Raw genomic sequence first — 18,802 nt, forward strand, 5'->3', positions numbered from 1 at the left:
TTACTTTAACATTTTTTAGGTGATCCAAGTAGGCGAATAGATCAGACTCGCAGATAGAGGGGTCTCGATACTTCCCTGACAGTAGTGTGAGTATTTTTGGGAATATTTTTGTATAGCCCCAGCCAGTTGAGGGTATTTTAGAAAACAGACATAGATATATTTTGAAAAACACTTTAGCACTTTGATATTGTATATGATTACATATGGTTATGTTCATTTGATTTATACTTCTCACTACTTAGGTTGATGATTGGGTTTAATCCAGTATGATATCAGAGCATGTTAAATGTCATGATATAAAAAAAAAAACCCCAGTTAAATAGCAGGTGGTTACTGAAATACCCTTGGAGGTTGAATTTCTCCCCATGGCCGAACAAATCAAGAACTCGACGAGCAAATTCAGTCCAAGCCCTGCGTCCCTCTTAGAGAGAGGGGGAGAGCTTCTCTCTCTAACACGACATGATTGGGTAACATTTGCAATTTTTTTGATTTTAGGGCTTGTGGTGCTCGTTCCACCTCGTCGCTTATTGTTACATAAGCTCGCATGTCACATGAATATTTAAAGAAAGTATTTCCCATATATATAAATATAGAAGGAGGTGGGGCCGGGGTCCAGCGGAGATATGGAATTGGTGGGTGAGAATCGAGAATGAAGGGGGGGAGTGCTTTCACTGCGCACCGCCTATGAGGTTTGTGGCTACAAAATGACGAGTGTGCCACACGGCCCACGCCCCCTCCCCCTCCCCCAACTTTATTTTTATTTTATTATTATAGTGTGGTACAAGCCCCTTTTACTTTTTTCATGGGCCGTCTTTTCTGGATTCTCTCATGGGCCCACCTCGACCTTTCCCTTTCTTGGGTTTTTGCTCCACCACCTTCCCAACTTTTTGTTTTTTCACTTTCATTGCATACAAATAAATAGAAATTACATTAAAGCTTATTTAAATTCACTCAAATTTGAATCAAATTCATACTTTTTATAATTTATTTTTAATTTTACTTTGATTTCAATACTGAATATTAATTAATTAATTAATTAAATTAATTTTTATTGTTTATCCGACAGCATTTTAATTTTTAATTTTTATTTTATCATAACTCTCTTCTCTTGGTGGTTGATGTGGAGACAAAAAACAAAAACTCAAAAGAGAAATACGGAAAACAAAAGCTAAGCTGCCACCTGTCTCAGAACTACCCACCAATATTAAGGGGGAACAGAAGGAGACGTCGTTCTGGATAGACTACCTCTACGCTAACCGCCCAGGAGCGTCGACGATCAAGGACTCCCCACGCCCCCCAATGCTGTACTCGCCTCCTCATACCGACACTTGTAACAGCGGAATTACCGAAATAACCCCACCTCAGCTACGCCTGCGACGATGCTTCCTCTTACCACGCGATGACCAGTCCTCTCTCTTCACCGTTCACCTTCTTAGCCGCTTATAACACACGGCTTCAAATTTCCTCTCTCGTCGATTGATCGGCTGGTTTTGTTTTCGATTGCTTTCGGTTGATCAATCAAGCAATCGATCCGTCTCGCTCTCTCTCTCCCAATCTCGCTTGTTGGTGAATGATGGCGTCGAAGCGGAGAAAGGGGAGATGATGGTAAAGAGGTAGGAAGCATGCGAACGATTTGCGACGTCTGCGAGAGCGCCGCCGCCATCCTTTTCTGCGCCGCAGACGAGGCCGCGCTTTGCCGTGCCTGCGACGAAAAGGTACCGATCCTGTGTATTAACATCTGTTTTCCTCTATTTCGATCTGCGCATGCTGGTTTTGATGATGGTGATCGATATTCTGGGATTTAATATGAATTTGTGTCTTTGGTCGATTTAGTTGACATTTTTAACTAAGATTTAGTCTTTTGAAGTAACCAGGAACTATGGAAATGGATCTAAATTTATCACGGCACTACAAATTTAGTAGAGATTAGAAACCGGAAGATTCCTAAAGTACTGGGTTTTTGCTGTTAACTAGTGCTGAAAGTTAAAATATTTATTTATTTATTTCCGAACTTCCTCAGACGAAATGATGTTTCGAACCTTGGAACGGTCGCACACACAGATAAAGGCATTTCTTTTGGGCGTCCCTTAATGATTTGTATTCTTCACTCCGTTAAAATGGGAACCCTTCTATTAACATTCCTTCTAATCTACAACTATATTCTTAGACAAGGCTAAGCCCTTCTTTTTGTGCTCTCGTAGAACATGTGCCTTTCTGTTTTGTGTCATTGTGTGAAAAAGCACAGCTGGTATTTAAGCCATCATGTGAAATTATGTGAATAATGTCCTGAAGCTGAAATTTTCAATGCCATTGCTTCATAAGTTCATATTATTAGGATCTCAGCATGTGTAATCTAAAGGGTCAAGACTCAAGAGGTGATATTAGTCAATTTAATTTCAGGATATGCCTTCTTAAACTGGTATGGAGGGTGTTCTAGAAAAGCATGATAAAAATTAAAAATTTAATTGATGATAGCACTTAAATGTTTAATTGAGAGCTCTGTTATGTCACCAGAATCTCATGCTGTAAGTACAATATTGCAAACTAATTGTTATTTTACTATCAAATTGACAATAAAATGGTGCCGAATTGTTTGTACAAGCATTGATTGCATTAAATATTTCCTCTTTTACCAAAATTTGATCCTGACTTGACTATGTCTACTTATTCTTCTGCACCACATGGTTCTGCTGAGACTCTTATGGCATCGTTGCTTCATGTTGTTTTTTGTGCCATTTTGTTTGGTAGGTACATATGTGTAACAAGCTTGCTAGCCGGCATGTACGGGTTGGGTTGGCTGCACCCTCTGATGTCCCCCGGTGTGATATTTGTGAAAATGCTCCTGGTGTGTAATTTTTTGTTTACTCCTGCCTTTTATACTTTTGCACAAGGAATTGGTATCTAATGTTTCCGGGAAATATATATGTAGCTTTCTTTTACTGTGAGATAGATGGAAGTTCCCTTTGCCTGCAATGTGATATGATTGTCCATGTTGGTGGTAAAAGAACCCATGGAAGATATCTCCTATTAAGACAGAGAGTTGAGGTTTGTAATTCTGTGCCACAGAGTATTGGTTCAGGTTATTTATCTGTTATTTTGGAGGCCTCCCAGAATTACACCATCTTGCATGTTATTTGGTAGTTTCCCGGGGATAAACCTAGCCGTTTAGAGGAGGTAGGTTTGCAGTCCATCAGTCCAGGTCAAATGAGAAGGGAACAATGTCAGCCTCATAAGCATATGCTAAGAGAGAGCATGCCAAATCATGGGGTCACTCCTGTTCCAGTGCTAGATGCTAATGCTGATGGTGAAACCAAGATGGACAATAAGATGATTGATCTTAATGCAAGGCCACAGCGGGTACATGGGCAAACATCAAATAATCAGGTGTTTGTTTTTCAGATGTCAATTTTTTTTGTCCATTGTTGTGTTTTTTATTTTCCTATGGATTTATTTTTATTTTTATTTTTTTTTACATTTTTAAACTTTTACTGTTGTGTACTTGACAAAATTTTGTGTCTGCTTTGATATCAAAGAAACAAGGAATGGATGTTCTAAGTGGCACTAATCATGAATCAGCAAGTTTAGTTCCTGTTGGGTCTTTCAAACGAGAGCAAGAAAAATGAGCAAGGTATTGCATGCATGCTCACACTCACATTTATGAATTTTTAAAATTTCCATTGTTTTGGGTTCAAACATAACACTTTTACCCATTTCTGATTCAACAATGTGCCCTTGGTATTTTTAAGGAGTAATTTGTTATTGTGAAAGCTGTTTATTTCAGATAAGTTGTTAAACAACATTCATCACGCATACTGCAATGCATAATATTTTAAGATTTTGTTGCTCTTTAATATCTGGAGAATGCATAGAATGTTCTTCTAAGTTGAAATTAAAATTTATGCAACACTTGGATTTTGTGTAGTCAGATTTGAATGACCTAATAGAAACTGCATCTTGGTGGCTTCTCAATTAGTTGAAGAGATTTGTAACTCATACTTTTCTCTATGCTATAATGCCTCCTTAAATTCAATTATTTAATTGTATTGCATTGGTGCTTTAAAATTATGGTTCTATGGATGGACTATTGTCACTATACTCAAATTTTGTATGATGATATCCATATTGTTGAAATAATATCCCAAGACTCGAGGAATACAACTATTCCTCTTTATGTATGTGGGAGAAGCAGAGATGTGTTTGAATGTGTGTAATTCTTGTAATGCATATTCTGTGGATGTATATGGAGATTGAGAATCATGCAAGCTGGCAGGCTCCATTTGGTATATAAATCTTGATGATTAAGTGGGTGAGAGGAATACTGTTGTTGCTGATATATTTCTTTGGGGTTCTAGAAAGCTGGTAATTTCCCATGCTGGCTTGGTTGTGACAGTGAATCATGTCAATGAAGGGGGCTGTGGACCAAAGTTCAGTTGACAGAGAGAAGTTGGAACATTGCAAGTTTTAGTTCGTTACTATCTTATCTGCGTGCAAATATCTACATTTCCACGCAGATTGGGAGTTTTTTAAATGTATAGTAGTTATTGCTGTTTTTAGGAGGAAATTGCCCATGAATATGATCATATGAATTGGGGAAAAAAATTCATGTAGCCAGTCCCTCTTGGTGGGACTTAAGGCTTGGTTTGTGGTTGTTATTGTTGTTGCAGTAATTATTGCTGTTTAATTAAGATAGCATCGTTTTTTTTTTTTTTGTTTTCCTTTTCTATTTGTTTTTCTTGTGATAATCTTAGTGCTAGTTTTTAATGGTTATGAGACTCTGGTGAATGAGAATGCCACAGTTGCGGTTCTATGAACATTTTGATGATGATCCTGCATCCTTTTCATCAAGGAGAAAATATTTATGATTGGGAGTGACATTTTCTATTTGTTTTTCTCTTGATAGGTGGTGTTTTTAATGGTTCTTTCAATGACTGATGAATGAGAATGTCACTGTCGTGGTTCTATGAACATTTGCACGAAGGCCCTGCATTTTTTGAAGAAAGACATTTTTAATTGGGAACCATGGTAACTGAAATGAGTTTGATGGACATGGACATAGACCTGGCTTGCTAGTTGTTTTGTCTCCAAAGATTTGGAATCCATTAGTGGGACTGAATTTATAGATGGAAATCAAAATACAAGAAAATATGTTTGGTTATGTTAGTTTGGTTGATGGTTAGAGGAGGGATCTCAGTAGCTAATTGTTTCAACATGCTGATTGAAGTAATGTTTTGACTAGGCAGGTTTTAACAACCTTTATGGCTCACTGGGTGAGCCTATGGAATCACCACTGTAATGTTAGATCATTGGTAAGATTTATCCCAGGGTGATTAAATTTTGATGACACTGAATTTGATGTTCTCTATATTTCAGTTATCAAATATCACTAGGCATCAATAATTAGCTCTTTAGTATGCCACAAGGATCCAAGGTCACTCGCCATGTAATGCAAAAGTGTGCACTAAATATTTGTTAGGAATACCTAATTCCCAAAAGGCGAGCACCTTTGTAAATGAGGCATATGCCCCATTCTGTATTACCTTTTTTATTAGCCATATGCCTCGAAAGACTGCCAACTATTGAACGGTCAATTCTAATGTGTTTTTTTTTGCTTTAGCAAGATGATTTACTGGTAAAGGCATTAAAATAAGCTTTACCATCTTTCATTTCAAATCATTGTATCTTACACTTCTATCTATCTATCTATCTATATATCTAAAATATAATACATATATATTGTATGTTTCATCACTTCCATATTTATATTATAGATATTTTTATTTAATGATGTTCTTTGAAAGCTTGAATAACTATTATCACTTAACATGGTTTCTCTTGAAGCTTAAGTTTGGAAACTTAAATTGGCGTACAAATCTTGTTTAATAAGAAAATGAATCGTAATAGGCTTACAACTAAGCGCATTGAGGCTTACCATTGCCTCATTGGAGGTGAAACGTGTTGCCTTGCATTCTCGTCTTTTAAAACACACACACACACACACTCACACACATATACATTTGCATAATTTATATTATATATTTGTATATGCATATAATTACTGTATATAATTATATTATACTATATTACAATATAGTAGATACTAGTAATCTAATTCCAGCTAGACTAAGGATCGGCATCGGCATTTTTCTATTAATCTCGGGATCATTACTCATCAAATGCGTCCCCTCAGTGGTCCTGGATTGTATTCTTCTCAGCATCCACATTTCTTCAGGTCCCACTAAAATCATGTCATACTATGACATGAAGGAAAAAAGGATGAGTTGGCTAGGTTTGAACTCAAATGTTGGAAGTATGCTGTGATTTATCGCTTCTCTATTTTTATAGAGAGGTTGCTTTCTTGGAAAATGGGGTTCTTGTGCTTTATGGTGATTGCATCATCATTGGAACCAAGAAAATAATGTGTTGAGGTGTTGGCAGTTTCTTGTGGCTGAGAACTGGAAAAGGGTTAAAAGGTGAGAATTGTGCATGTGCAGTGGAGGATGCAGATAAAGGGAAGGAAATTCTATTTGAATATTTGTATTATTTCAATGTCTGTGTAATAGCCTCAGCCCAACTCTGGGGCGATGATGTCCTTTTTGGCTTGGGTCTCGTGGTTTTGTTCCATAAAATGGGCGCCTTATGGCCAATATCTCCTTTGTACACGCTCGACGTGAGGTTGTGACAGGTCCCCCATTCATTCTTTGATGCCCTCGTCAAAATGGTCCACAAGGATTCACCCACGTGATAATACTCCCAGGGTGGCTCTAATACTGAATGTAACAGTCTCGGCCTAATTCTAGTTATCTATTGTCTACTTTTACAGAGATGCAGTTTGGCCTCATAAAAGGTACCTCGTATGGTTGGAGCCTAGCCATCCTAATATGACCAAGATAACACGCCTGATGTGGGATTGACAGGATTGTGATGTGTGTATTAGAATGTTACATTCTTGTGGTTGCAACTCTATGATGTTGATTACTTAAACAAATATGTTCTTGTTCGTTTACTCTTTTTTTTTTTTTTTTTCCAACTTTCATTGCTGCTTTCTAGATTTAAGTGAACATTTTGAGCCAGTGGAGAGCAGTTTGGCTGCAAATTACTTGTAGAGATTGTTAAGTTTCATTCTAAAAGCCAGAACTGTAATGTTGGGTGATTTGTTTATTTGACCTACTTGAGTTAAGCAGGAGCTCTTATTTCAAATGGTCCTCTTTATGGGGCAATCTTCTTCTTGTTGTGTTGTTACTGTTGTTGTTGTTGCATTTATATATATATATATATATATATATATATAGTTTAAATGGACAATCAAGATGTATATTTATGAAGTATGATCAAATCTTTCTGTCCATATAAGCAAGGTGTCTCAACTGTTTGTGAATAATCTGAATTTTTGCCTTTTCTTTCACTCTGTGGATGCAGATGTTCTCAGACAAATCTTCAATCGCACCAGCTGCTGACTGAATCAAAGAACTTTGTGAAGTTCAGTTTATCTATTTGGGTCCTCAAAGAAAAGTCGAGTAGATGTAGAGAACCTTTTTTTCCATGTGTTTGCAAATGTATATCAACTCAAAATCTATTGGTTAGTGGTAAGGTTAACGTTGTTCTTTGGCTGTCTGAATCTTCACTTCTGGACTCTACTCCTTGCTCCTATCAAATGTTTGTTTTCCTTATTTTTATTGAGGCTGATCCAAAACACAAGCTACAAGAGTTGGCATTTGCAAATCCAATCTAGGAGATGAAAATTGTTGTCTGAACGAACAGAGGTTCTTTAAAAACCTTTGCCTGGAGAGAAGTAGTCCCTTGGGCTAGCTGAAGACTTGCAATATTATTTTTCAAAATATAAACAGGCTGCTTGTTGATTAGTATCGCCACTTATGCTACTTATTAAGGATATTGCATGGAATTCAATATTCTTTTTAATTTAATCCACGAGGTTAGATCTTGCAATGTTCTCGCATGTTTCATGGTTGCAAAAAATCTCCTCGAGAAATTTTACTCCATATTATCACCTAAGACTCGACCAAACAGTACAAGATCTTGCAACCTGGATAAATAACCAGTTGTGGCTGTGTCCACATCAATAATTTTGTTTGAGGAAAAACATAAAATAGAAAAAAAAAATCATTTTTCATGTGATTCTCTACACTAATAATATTAAGAGTCAATATTCATCCTAATATAATTTAAAATTTTAAAATAAAAAATTTGGGGCATGTTAAATCATGATTTTTATCACTAATTTACCATGTACACCAAAAATGACCTTGTGTGACAAGTGAGCGGCTCATTCTCGTGAATGTGCGCGACTTACAGCACTGCTCGGCTCGATATGCAGAAAGTCCAGTATTCACTGTTTACGGCCAGGGCTTCTGGAGTATCTAATCCCATTGTTCACTGAGCAAAGATGTTTTAGCTCAAGTTATTTATGCATCTTCTGGTGATTGCTTATAAGTCCATTTTATGCTTCTTTCACACCCACACTGTCATGTTTATGGCTAAGCCCTTGAAGGGGGTGTAACTTATGATCTTATGAGTTGCATTGTGCAACTATGTGAACCAAGGTGAATCCATGAACTCTAATAATTTTTAATGTGAGAGAGAGAATCCAGAGTAATGGACTTACCCAAAAGTCTTGAAATGGGAGTTTCAAAGGTTTGGTAACTTCTGGTTCTGACTAATAGCTTTCATTTTAGCCTAGTCATCATGCAAGTTTCTGGCAATCTTTCAAAAGCAGGGCCACCTTACTTTGAATAAGAGCTCCCTTTCCAACCTACCTGGGTGCTTAATGGCTTGTTTGGTACGCTGGAATAAAATGGATTAGTAGTGGAATGGAACAAACGAAAAGCAGTGTCTGAGATAATCGCCAATGATGAAAAAGATGCAGTACTATGTCATACTTTTTTTTTAATTACAGAAATCGAAAAGGGTCTGATGAAACTTAGTGCTTTAACTGGAAAGTTAGCTTGAAGTAAAATTTGATAAGAGGGGAGGATATAGTTCAGTGGATTCTCAGCTCACAAGGTTTGCTTATAGACTTGTAATAGATCATTCATGTATGATTATGAACACACTTTGAAGCCGAAGTTATAGCTTGTATGATTATGCATCAAAGATGAGGAGAACATAAATTACCGCCTCCTGAATTGCCCATTCTTTTCGGATATATGGGTTGTGCCTGGTTCGGTCAAAGCCTTCTTTCGCATCCAAAGCTTGTATGGAGTATGATCCCAGCAGTACTTTTTTGGGAACTTTTTTTTTTGGAAAAAGAGGGCGACACCTCCTAAACTTTATTAGTTTTGGGAACTATGGAAGGAAAGAAATAGAAGGGTGTTCAACAATCAGGCATTGCAGAGTGAGAAGATTAAGGAGATTATTCTTGTATGTTTGGGTGGATGTAGATACTTCCGAGACGTCTTTCAGATCCCCTTTTCTCCTCCCTTCCTCATTTTCTCAACTTCTCTCTTTGGTTTTGCTTTGTACTTTTGTATACTAAAAGTTTTGAAATGAAACGCTTTTACTTCAGAAAAGCTTTTCTGATTACACTTCTGGTGCCATCAATGTCTCCCTCCCTGCATTTGTGCTTGGTTTCAATTGTGTCGTTGCAGTATGCCCTTTTTTTTGCTGTTTTTTCTTAGAAAATCTTAGAATTACCATTGAATATCAATATACAGATGAAATTAAATAGATTCATTTGAATTCCGAGCAAATAGCTGGCTTTCTAAGTGAAAGTTTCAGGGATTTTAGTGTACGATCAATGCATAAGTACACACATATTAACTAGTCTCGGCAGCAAGATGTTTAATTATTAAGAGGCTCAAAGTACAGGTGATGAACAAAAATAGTCTCCATGGCTAAAACCATATATAACAAATTGAGAGATTTGTCCTCCTTGCCCCAATCATCATCATCGTCATCTTCATCATCTATATAGATTTGGCGCAACCGCTCAGTACGTGTACCCCTTGACGAACATTCCTTTCTTTGCCTCCTCAGACTCTCCCTCGCCTGTGTACTTTCCGAGCTGAGCAAGAGAGTTGGCCTTGGCCCGGACAAGGAGGGTTTCCTGAGCCGCCTTCACGTTCTCCGGCCGTCCTCCCCACTTCTTCAAGCAGGTGTTCTGAAGGGCTCTGGCGTATGAGAACGACACGTGCCATGGGTTGGGCCCTTGGTTCATTGCATTGAGGTTCAGGGTGGCTTCAACTTCAGACTGCCCACCAGACAAAAACTGCAGAATCCAAGAACAGTTCAGAATTTTTAGCTCATCATAAGAACATGTGAGAAAAAAATCTTGGGAAGTGGAGGGAATTTAGACTTTCAACTTGCCATGATTCCGGGGACGGCCGGGGGGATTCTCTTGTGAAGGAGCTTGAGAGTGTATTGAGCAACCTGTTCAGGTGTGGCTTTCTCCTTGCACTCTGCTCCAGGAGTGACCATGCTGGGTTTGAGCAGGATTCCTTCAAACATAACATTGTTCTCTGCAAGGTAGAAGAAAACCTCTGCCCAAACCTTCTGGGCCACCTCAAAAGTCCTGTCGATGCTGTGTTCTCCATCAAGCAAGATCTCTGGCTCCACAATTGGGGCCAACCCATTGTCCTGCAGGATCAGGATTCAATTTTTTGCATATCAGTTCTAGATGGATAAGAGTCGTAACACATGTATAGGTCTTTCATCAGTTAGGCTCTTTACTTGAGAAATGGCGGCATAGCGGGCAAGGCCCCAGGCTGCTTCCTTCACTGCCAGGGCAGATGGGCCATTGGGAATGCTTACAACGGTACGCCTGATCAATCCCCCCACAAAAAAGGAGCATAAGTTAAAATCGAAACGCCTTGTATGTGATTGTTATGTGAAGAATAAGGTGAGGTTCTGCTAAAAATGGTCAAACTCCGATCACAATTTTATGTTATACCATTTGGCGAAACGAGCTCCCTGCTGGTAGTAAGCCGCCGAGCGGGAAGCAAGGCCATCGAGACCTTGGCACCAGGACTCATCATTCGAACCGACGAGGGGCACCAGACCCTGTTGTTGATATCAAATTATGAATCAAACTAGACTTGTTATAATTTGTTCTGTTGCACATCTAAGCACAACAAGCACATACATAGGCATGCACATATTTGCGTAGTGACTTGCTTCATCTGCAGTGGCTTAATATAGGTTTACCTTGTCAACTTTGATGCCAGGGACGATATTCTGCTGGACGAGCACATCCACCATTTTCTTGCCATCAGTGGTGGACTGGTAGAGAGTCTCCTCAAAGAGGATAGCACCGGAAATGAAGTTGCCGAGGCCAGGAGCTGACACTAGGAGAGTGCGGTATGCTTGGCGGTTGGCCTCTGTGTTCTCAAGCCCAATCGATGCCAGACGCTTCCCACAAGTAGCATTAGACTCATCCATCGCCAAAATACCGCGCCCGGGAGATGCTATGGTTTTCTACACATACCCAATCCCCAGTACACAATCAGTAACACATGTATTTGTCACACCTGGTTAATGATGCTGTGACAGAACATGGTTTTCTACCAAATTCATCATTAGAACAAAGACCCCAGTAGGAAAACATGACTAGTTTGAATTTTGAAAGCATATGCCCATGAAGTAGTTCTGGCAATGACTAATAATTGGACTGCATGGGCAGGTGGTGATACAGATGCATCTGTGAAAGTTTGGGGCTTGTTTTTTTTGTAAGTAAATTTGGTCATAGTGATTCCAATGCTGTGAAACTCGTACACTACAACTAAAAGAAGGTGCAAAACATACCGCAGTCTTGACAAGCTCATCGGCGTAGGAACCGGCCCGGATGGTGAGGGTGGAGGGGGAGGAGGGCTGACAGCGGAGGTTGGACACCGGCGACTGGCGAAGGCTCTGCCCTTTCACCCACTCAGACTTGTCCAGAACAGGAGATGACTTGAGCAGAGAGGCTGAGGCCATTGTGGTGCTATGCACTGCTGAGAGCCTTGAGACCTCAAACACTCTCTTATGGACTGGACTGGCAGCTGAGGCTCTATAGCCTTATCTCGTTCTCTTTGCCACAAATGCTAACACCCCCATCTATACTTATAAGTGTGCAGTGTGTCACCAGAGATGTCTCATTTGAGGCTGTCATGCGTCGACCAATCGCGGGTCACCACGTGGATGATAACTCGCCAACTTGGCAGCTTGCACACGTGGCTCAAACTCAGTGATTTCTGCCCACCTCGAAAAAATCAAAATAAAAAGAGAAAATAAAAGATATTGGGAGAAAAATTTGAAAACCATGATTTTTTTTTTTCTGCTTTTCCCCCAATGTATCAGACAAATGTCTCAGAGTCACCATACATGAGGCTGTGATCAGCTGGCTGATTAATGGCCATGGTTTGCTCAAATGATCTGATGAGAACTTCATTTTGACGGTGGGCAGCCTGCCAGGTCAGCTGTTACGTGATGTGATTGACCGTGACGGTTGCGCCACGTGTACTCAGCGGCTTACGTGATATCATCAAGTGGGTCCAATTTCCCAGGAAGGCTGCAATGGGTGGTTAAGATTTTCCCTATGTTGATTGGTACAAGTGAGGAGCCACTGGCTGGTTCACCTAAGCCACTGGTTTGGTGGTTCCACATCTAACCTTCTATGATTTTTGGTTCAAACAAAATAATCACAATGAATTATTTAGCTTGGTGAAGTGGGATTTTATTTGTTGAACAAAACAACTATATCCATGTAGGCGCGCACACAAACAATAATAATTTTTATTTATGAATTAAAAATCTGAGATTCTGTTTGGTTTTGTTGTTATTTTTGTTTATACTTTTATATAATGTAAAAAAAGATATTACAAAAACGTCATTTGTTTATATTGTTTATTTTTTGCTGTTTGTGAAAAAAATTACGAACTAAATTTTTTGATTTTTAATTATTTTGATAACTTGCTTCTAGAAATTTTAATATCTAGAGATAATTTTTTTAAATTAAATCATTTATTTTATATACTTTAAAATTAAAATAAAATAATCATATGAGTTTAAATATTATTGAAATAGAAATATACATAAGTTACAAAAAATAATAATAAAGTCAACTACAAAATAGCTTTTTCCATTTTTCAATTGTCATCTCCAATAAATTTTTTATTATAAAGAAAAAATTTTTAGAGCATAACAATTAAGTAAAATAATTAAAATAATTTTAATTTTTATGATAGTATTTTTTTTAATGTGTATTATTTTATAATTTTATTATTTTTGTAATATTCTTTGATTTAAAGACGAAAATGAGCATTTTTAATTAAATTTTAATTTAATTTAATATTATAAATATTAACAAAATAGGTTGTTGGGTTCTGATTTGTAGTTTCTATTTTTAATATTTGGCTTTCATTTCTCATTTTGGTTTCTATAATTTTTGACAGTGATACCAAATAACCCCTAAATAAAGGGACTATAGTTTAGTTCAATAGGTATAAAACAACTTTAGGTTCGGTTTAATTATAGAATATAATCTTTGGTTTTCATTTTTAATTTCAAATGAAAATGCCCCATTGTTTTATAGCTTCAAACATTTTGCGAAAAATTTAAAAAATGATGAAAATATGTTTGTCAAAATCTCCATATAAATAATAATATTTTTAAATATTTATTTTTCACTGCCAAACAACCTTCATGTTTCCCAAATTTTGAGAATAAATGAAGATGGTATTGGCAGGGTCACTGGGGGGCAATTTACCTTGTCATGCATTAATATAACACCAAACAGTTTATTTTTCCACTTTTCTTTCGCAGGGTTTCTCTTTCTTACCAACTTTAAAACCAGACCTCTATTTCAACTTCTTGAATCTTAACTATAACTTTCTCATCAAACTTTTGTTGGCATGAGTTGTCATTGTAAACAACCAAAAGATATTTGAGGCATTTAAAATTTGTAACATCCCATAAATCAAGGGTGGTTAGCTTGAGTCTAGGAGATGAAAATTGTATAGCAAAGTTAAGTTTTTTGTATATAAGAAAGGGCAGACGACTGAAAAAAAAAAAAAAAAAAAAAAGAGATGAAGGAGTAGAATATAAAAGACAGATTTTTTACATGGTATCAGAGCCAAACGAGTTCTGGCTTCCTGTATTGCATCCTAACCATACCTCCATTCTGATGATCTGAACTCTTTTGGCGATACGTCCAATCTCTCTGATTCTATCCTTGAATTGACTACAAGGATGACTGAGGTTTTAAACAACACTCGGACCCCGACCATCACCACTGAAACATTCGCTGCTCCGATCGGCATTAAGTTGGATGGTTCCAACTATGCACTGTGGTCCCAGGTTGTTGAGATGTATATCTCTGGCAAGGATAAACTGGGGTACATTAATGGCGACTTTCCCCAGCCGCTATCCACTGATCCCTCCTTTCGCAAGTGACGCACCGATAACGCCATTGTTAAAGGTTGGTTAATTTCTTCCATGGATTCATCCTTGATTGGCAATTTTATTCGGTTTCCTATGGCAAAGGTGGTTTGGGATTCCATTGCCACTACCTTCTTTGATGGTAGTGATACATCACAAGTGTATGATCTTCGACGCCGTGTGACACGACTGAAGCAAGCCGCTGGCTCGCTGGGAAAATATTATACTGAGTTGTAGGGTTTATGGCGTGAAATTGATTTTCGCAGCCAAATCCTATGGAATGCTCTGTTGATATTCAACATTATAATCAGATCATCCAGCAAGACCGTGTTTATGTGTTTTTGGATGGTCTTGACGATCGGTTAGATAAAATACGGGCTGATGTTTTGCAGATGAAACCATTTCCTACTGTCGAACAAGCGTATGTACATGTTAGACGAGAGGCTATTCGACAGCAGGTTATGACTACCCATGACCCCGATGGGCTCTAGGGGGCTGTCTTGGCCTCAAATCACTTACGTTAAGCACCTCTGCCCCTGGTAAATCTTCCAAGCCCCGAAATTCCACTGATTCAAAAAAATATTCTCATTGTGGAAACCAGAAGCACACACGTGAAACCTGTTTCAAATTGCATGGGTACCCTGATTGGTGGCATGACCTTCAAGCTTGTAAACGTCCTGCTGGAACCGGAACGAATGGAAATTCAGGCACAGCTGTTGTTGCTGCTGTAGAGCCTCATCCCTCCCTTATACAACCAGCTGCAACGTCCACGGATGCTCCTCCTAATTTGAACTCAGGTATCCCTGGTCTTGCTCTCCCTAACTCCCACCAAGATGCAGACTGTAGTGCATGACTTCTTGACTCGGGGGCCACTGACCATATGACTTTTGCTGCCTCGGACTTCTCTTATACCTCTCTTCCACAACGCACCAGCATAGTCAATGCAAATGGTGTTATCTCACCAGTCACTGGCGCTGGTTCTTTGACTTTATCTCCATCCCTGCATTTATCTAACACTTTACTTGTTCTGTCTTTATTCCACAAATTGTTGTCTGTAAGTCAGCTTACTGCAGACCTTGGGTGTGTTGTGTTTATTTATCCCAATTTCTGTCTTATTCAGGATATTCTCACCAAGGAGATAATTGGACGTGGTACTAAGAGGGAGGGATTATATTATGTGGAAGACATTACTATCGGCCAGGCCAATCAAATGAACCATCCGCATGCTGATAAAGAGACACTATTTTGGTTGTGGCATCGACGCTTAGGACACCTATCTTTTCCTTATTTGAAGCATGTTTTTCCTTATTTGTTTAAGCATTTACAGACTCCTGATTTGAAATGTGACACTTCTATTTTGGCTAAGAGCTATCGCGCTACTTATCCTTTAAGCATGAATAAAAGTGACACTCCATTTACGTTAATTCACTCTGATGTATGGGGGCCCTCACCTGTTACTAATATGTCTGGCTTTCGTTGGTTTGTGATTTTTGTGGATGATTGTACTCGTATGACATGACTTTACTTGATGAAATACAAAGATGAGGTTCTTAGTGTGTTTGAAACATTCCATGCTATGGTTGGTACTCAGTACGGTGCCACCATGAAGGTTCTCCGCTCTGATAATGGTGGTGAATATGTCGATAATCACCTTAAAGCGTACTTTACTCAACATTGTTTAATTCACGAAACTTCATGCTCACAAACACCTCAACAGAACGGTGTTGCCAAGAGAAAGAATAGACATATTCTTGAGACTGCTCGTGCTTTGCTTCTCGGTGCTCATATGCCCAAACGTTTTTTGACCGATGCCGTCTCAACTGCTGTCCATCTTCTTAACCAAATGCCTTCCAAGGTTTTATCCTTTAAGACACCACTCCAATGTCTTTCAACTTATGTGTCACTACCTACTGCACTAATGCTTCCTCCTCGCGTTTTTGGGTGTGTTGTCTATGTGTATCTCCATAAGAACCAGCGCACTAAACTTGATCCATGTGCATGTCGATGTTTGTTTTTGGGTATGTCATCCATCAAAAAGGGTACCGGTGCTATGATCCTACCACTCGTAGACTCTATGTGACTATGGATGTCCAATTCTTGGAGACTGATATGTTTTTTTCCTCTTCGGCACCTACTTCTCCTCTTCAGGAGGAGATACATAATGAAGAGTTGAATTGGTTCCAGCATGAGGTGCCAAATGAGTTTGATTGGTTGGCGCCAAATGAGGGGCCACGTGAACATGAGGGGCAGGATGGGCCGAATGATAACTTAGGCATTGTGAACTGTGAAGCTAAGATATATCCTACTGCAGAGCATGCAACATCTGAGATTGAACCTATATCCCCTCCCTATGAAGTGCCAACCGAATCATCTCCTGAGAATACTCCTGAGGTACGTAATGTTATTACACCCTTACACACCGATGATATAGATGCTTCTGTGGGTTATGTCTTACCTCACAGGTACAATTGTGGCAAGCCACCTAATAGATACTCTCCAGATATTGAGGAATGAAGGTCTAGGTATCCTATTGCTGACTATGTATCCACCAAGGAACTCTCTGAACCTCTTAAGAAATTTGCACAAGAACTCTCCATATGTCAAATTCCTACCAGTGTTCATGAGGCATTGGTAGATCCAAGATGAACCCGAGCTATTGAGGAAGAAATGGAGGCACTACTAAAAAATGATACATGGACTCTTGTTCCATTACCTAAAGGAAAACAAACTGTGGGGTGCAAATGCGTGTTCTCCATTAAACACAAAGCAGATGGATCTATTAAACAGTACAAAGCACGACTAGTAGCGAAGGGATATACGCAGACATATGGTGTCAATTATTAGGAGACTTTCTCACCTGTAGCCAAGCTAAATACAGTTAGGGTATTATTATCTCTTGCTGCAAATCTTGATTGGCCTTTGCATCAATTTGATGTAAAGAATGCTTTTCTCAACGGTGATCTCCAAGAAGAGGTTTATATGGATGTTCCTCCTGGTTATACAACATCTTCAAAGAATGGAGTGGTATGCAAATTGCAGCGAGCGTTGTACAGACTGAAACAATCACCACGAGCGTGGTTTGGAAGGTTTAGCTTGGCAATGAAGAAATATGACTTCCAACAAAGTAACTCTGACCATACTTTGTTCTTAAAGCATCAGTTAAACAAGGTAACTGCTTTGATAGTCTATGTAGATGACATTATTATTACAGGAGATGATGAATCTCTCTGCTTCAAAAGCAAATTAGAAACTGAATTTGAGATAAAAAAATCTGGGAGGACTCAAGTATTTCTTGGGAATTGAAGTTGCCAGGTCTAAGAAAGGCATATTTCTCTCCCAACGGAAATACATATTAGATTTGCTAACCGAAGTAGAGATGTTGGAGTGTAGGCCTGCAGACACCCCCATGGTTCAGAATCACAAGCTTGGAGAATACCCAGACCAAGTACCAACAGATAAGGGAAGATACCAATGGTTAGTTGGTAAACTCATTTATCTCTCCCATACTCGCCCAGATATTGCCTATGTTGTAAGTGTCATAAGTCAACTCATGCATAATCCAAGTAAGAGTCATATGGAAGCAGTGATTCAAATACTTCGATACTTGAAGTCATCCCCGGGCAAGGGACTTATGTTTTCAAAACATAATAGTCAGCCGATGGTTTATAGGTATACGGATGCGGATTGGGCAGGTAATATCATTGACAGAAAGTCCACATCAGGATATTTTACATTTGTTGGAGGAAATATTGTAACCTGGAGAAGCAAGAAACAAAAAGTGGTAGCCTTGTCAAGTGCTGAAGCTGAGTTTAGGGGAATGGCTAAAGGTCTTTGTGAACTCCTTTAGCTAAGAAAGCTACTCACTGAAATCGGGTTTGCCCCCACTTCCGAGATGGATCTCTTGTGTGACAATAAAGCTGCAATTGCCATTTCTCACAATCCTTTTCAACATGATTGTACTAAACATGTGGAGGTAAATCGACACTTCATTAAAGAGAATCTTGAAGCAAAAACAATTAGGTTTTCATTTGTGAAATCCGAAGATCAATTGGCAGACATCCTTACAAAAGTTATATCTAACAAGGACTTCTACAACTCACTTGACAAGTTGGGCATGCGAGACCTCTATGCATCAACTTGAGGGAGAGGGTTGGCATGAGTTATCATTGTAAACAACCAAGAGAGATTTAAGGCATTTGAAATTTGTAACATCCCATAAATCAAGGGTGGTTAGCTTGAGTTTAGGAGATGAAAATTGTATAGCAAAATTAAGTTTTTTGTATATAAGAAAGGGCATACGACTGAAAAAAAGAAAAGAAAGAGATGAAGAAGTAAAATATAAAAGACAGATTTTTTACAACTTTCAACATCACTTGTAGCTTCATCGTTAAAGAACTCTTTTCATGCTTCTGCCGCAACCATGAGTTCAAAAATT

At 38.6% G+C, this 18,802-nt stretch overlaps 3 protein-coding genes across 6 annotated transcripts; 2 read left to right on the forward strand and 1 right to left on the reverse strand.

Moving 5' to 3' along the window:
• The first annotated feature begins 1,224 nt into the window (after positions 1-1,224).
• LOC131156437 (B-box zinc finger protein 19-like) lies at positions 1,225-7,607 on the forward strand. 4 transcript variants are annotated; one of them, XM_058110132.1, is made up of 6 exons: positions 1,227-1,715; positions 2,749-2,845; positions 2,930-3,045; positions 3,142-3,384; positions 3,534-3,628; positions 7,417-7,470. In XM_058110132.1, the coding sequence occupies exons 1-5, from the start codon at positions 1,623-1,625 to the stop codon at positions 3,621-3,623; spliced, it is 639 nt and encodes a 212-aa protein (XP_057966115.1). In that variant the 5' UTR covers positions 1,227-1,622; the 3' UTR covers positions 3,624-3,628; positions 7,417-7,470. The 4 variants fall into 4 exon arrangements, with proteins under 4 accessions (XP_057966113.1, XP_057966115.1, XP_057966114.1 ...); XM_058110131.1 differs by lacking the exon at positions 7,417-7,470 and adding an exon at positions 4,901-7,197; XM_058110133.1 differs by lacking the exon at positions 3,534-3,628 and having other exon boundaries at positions 7,417-7,607.
• Positions 7,608-9,770: 2,163 nt separating this feature from the next.
• Positions 9,771-14,634, reverse strand: LOC131156439 (fructose-bisphosphate aldolase 1, chloroplastic). The gene is made up of 6 exons (XM_058110134.1): positions 11,755-14,634; positions 11,158-11,427; positions 10,904-11,013; positions 10,684-10,774; positions 10,321-10,590; positions 9,771-10,222 (listed from the first exon to the last, which is right to left on the reverse strand). The coding sequence occupies exons 1-6, from the start codon at positions 11,923-11,925 to the stop codon at positions 9,944-9,946; spliced, it is 1,191 nt and encodes a 396-aa protein (XP_057966117.1). The 5' UTR covers positions 11,926-14,634; the 3' UTR covers positions 9,771-9,943.
• A 3,109-nt stretch (positions 14,635-17,743) lies between these two features.
• Positions 17,744-18,214, forward strand: LOC131155824 (secreted RxLR effector protein 161-like). Its single transcript, XM_058109268.1, has one exon. The coding sequence runs from the start codon at positions 17,744-17,746 to the stop codon at positions 18,212-18,214; it is 471 nt and encodes a 156-aa protein (XP_057965251.1).
• Positions 18,215-18,802: the final 588 nt, after the last annotated feature.

This window comes from Malania oleifera, chromosome 5, assembly GCF_029873635.1.
Source record: "Malania oleifera isolate guangnan ecotype guangnan chromosome 5, ASM2987363v1, whole genome shotgun sequence".
NCBI classification, from domain to species: domain Eukaryota; kingdom Viridiplantae; phylum Streptophyta; class Magnoliopsida; order Santalales; family Ximeniaceae; genus Malania; species Malania oleifera.

Excerpts from the sequence above, each read along its gene's own strand:
- LOC131156439 (XM_058110134.1), bottom strand. The coding sequence starts at position 11,925 with ATGGCCTCAGCCTCTCTGCTCAAGTCATCTCCTGTTCTGGACAAGTCT. Across the intron at positions 11,014-11,157 it reads CTGGCATCAAAGTTGACAAG|GGTCTGGTGCCCCTCGTCGG; the intron begins GTAAACCTATAT and ends TATCAACAACAG. Across the intron at positions 10,591-10,683 it reads GCTATGCCGCCATTTCTCAA|GACAATGGGTTGGCCCCAAT; the intron begins GTAAAGAGCCTA and ends CTGATCCTGCAG.
- LOC131155824 (XM_058109268.1), top strand. The coding sequence starts at position 17,744 with ATGTTGGAGTGTAGGCCTGCAGACACCCCCATGGTTCAGAATCACAAG.
- LOC131156437 (XM_058110130.1), top strand. The coding sequence starts at position 1,623 with ATGCGAACGATTTGCGACGTCTGCGAGAGCGCCGCCGCCATCCTTTTC. Across the intron at positions 1,716-2,748 it reads GCCGTGCCTGCGACGAAAAG|GTACATATGTGTAACAAGCT; the intron begins GTACCGATCCTG and ends TTTGTTTGGTAG. Across the intron at positions 2,846-2,929 it reads TATTTGTGAAAATGCTCCTG|CTTTCTTTTACTGTGAGATA; the intron begins GTGTGTAATTTT and ends ATATATATGTAG.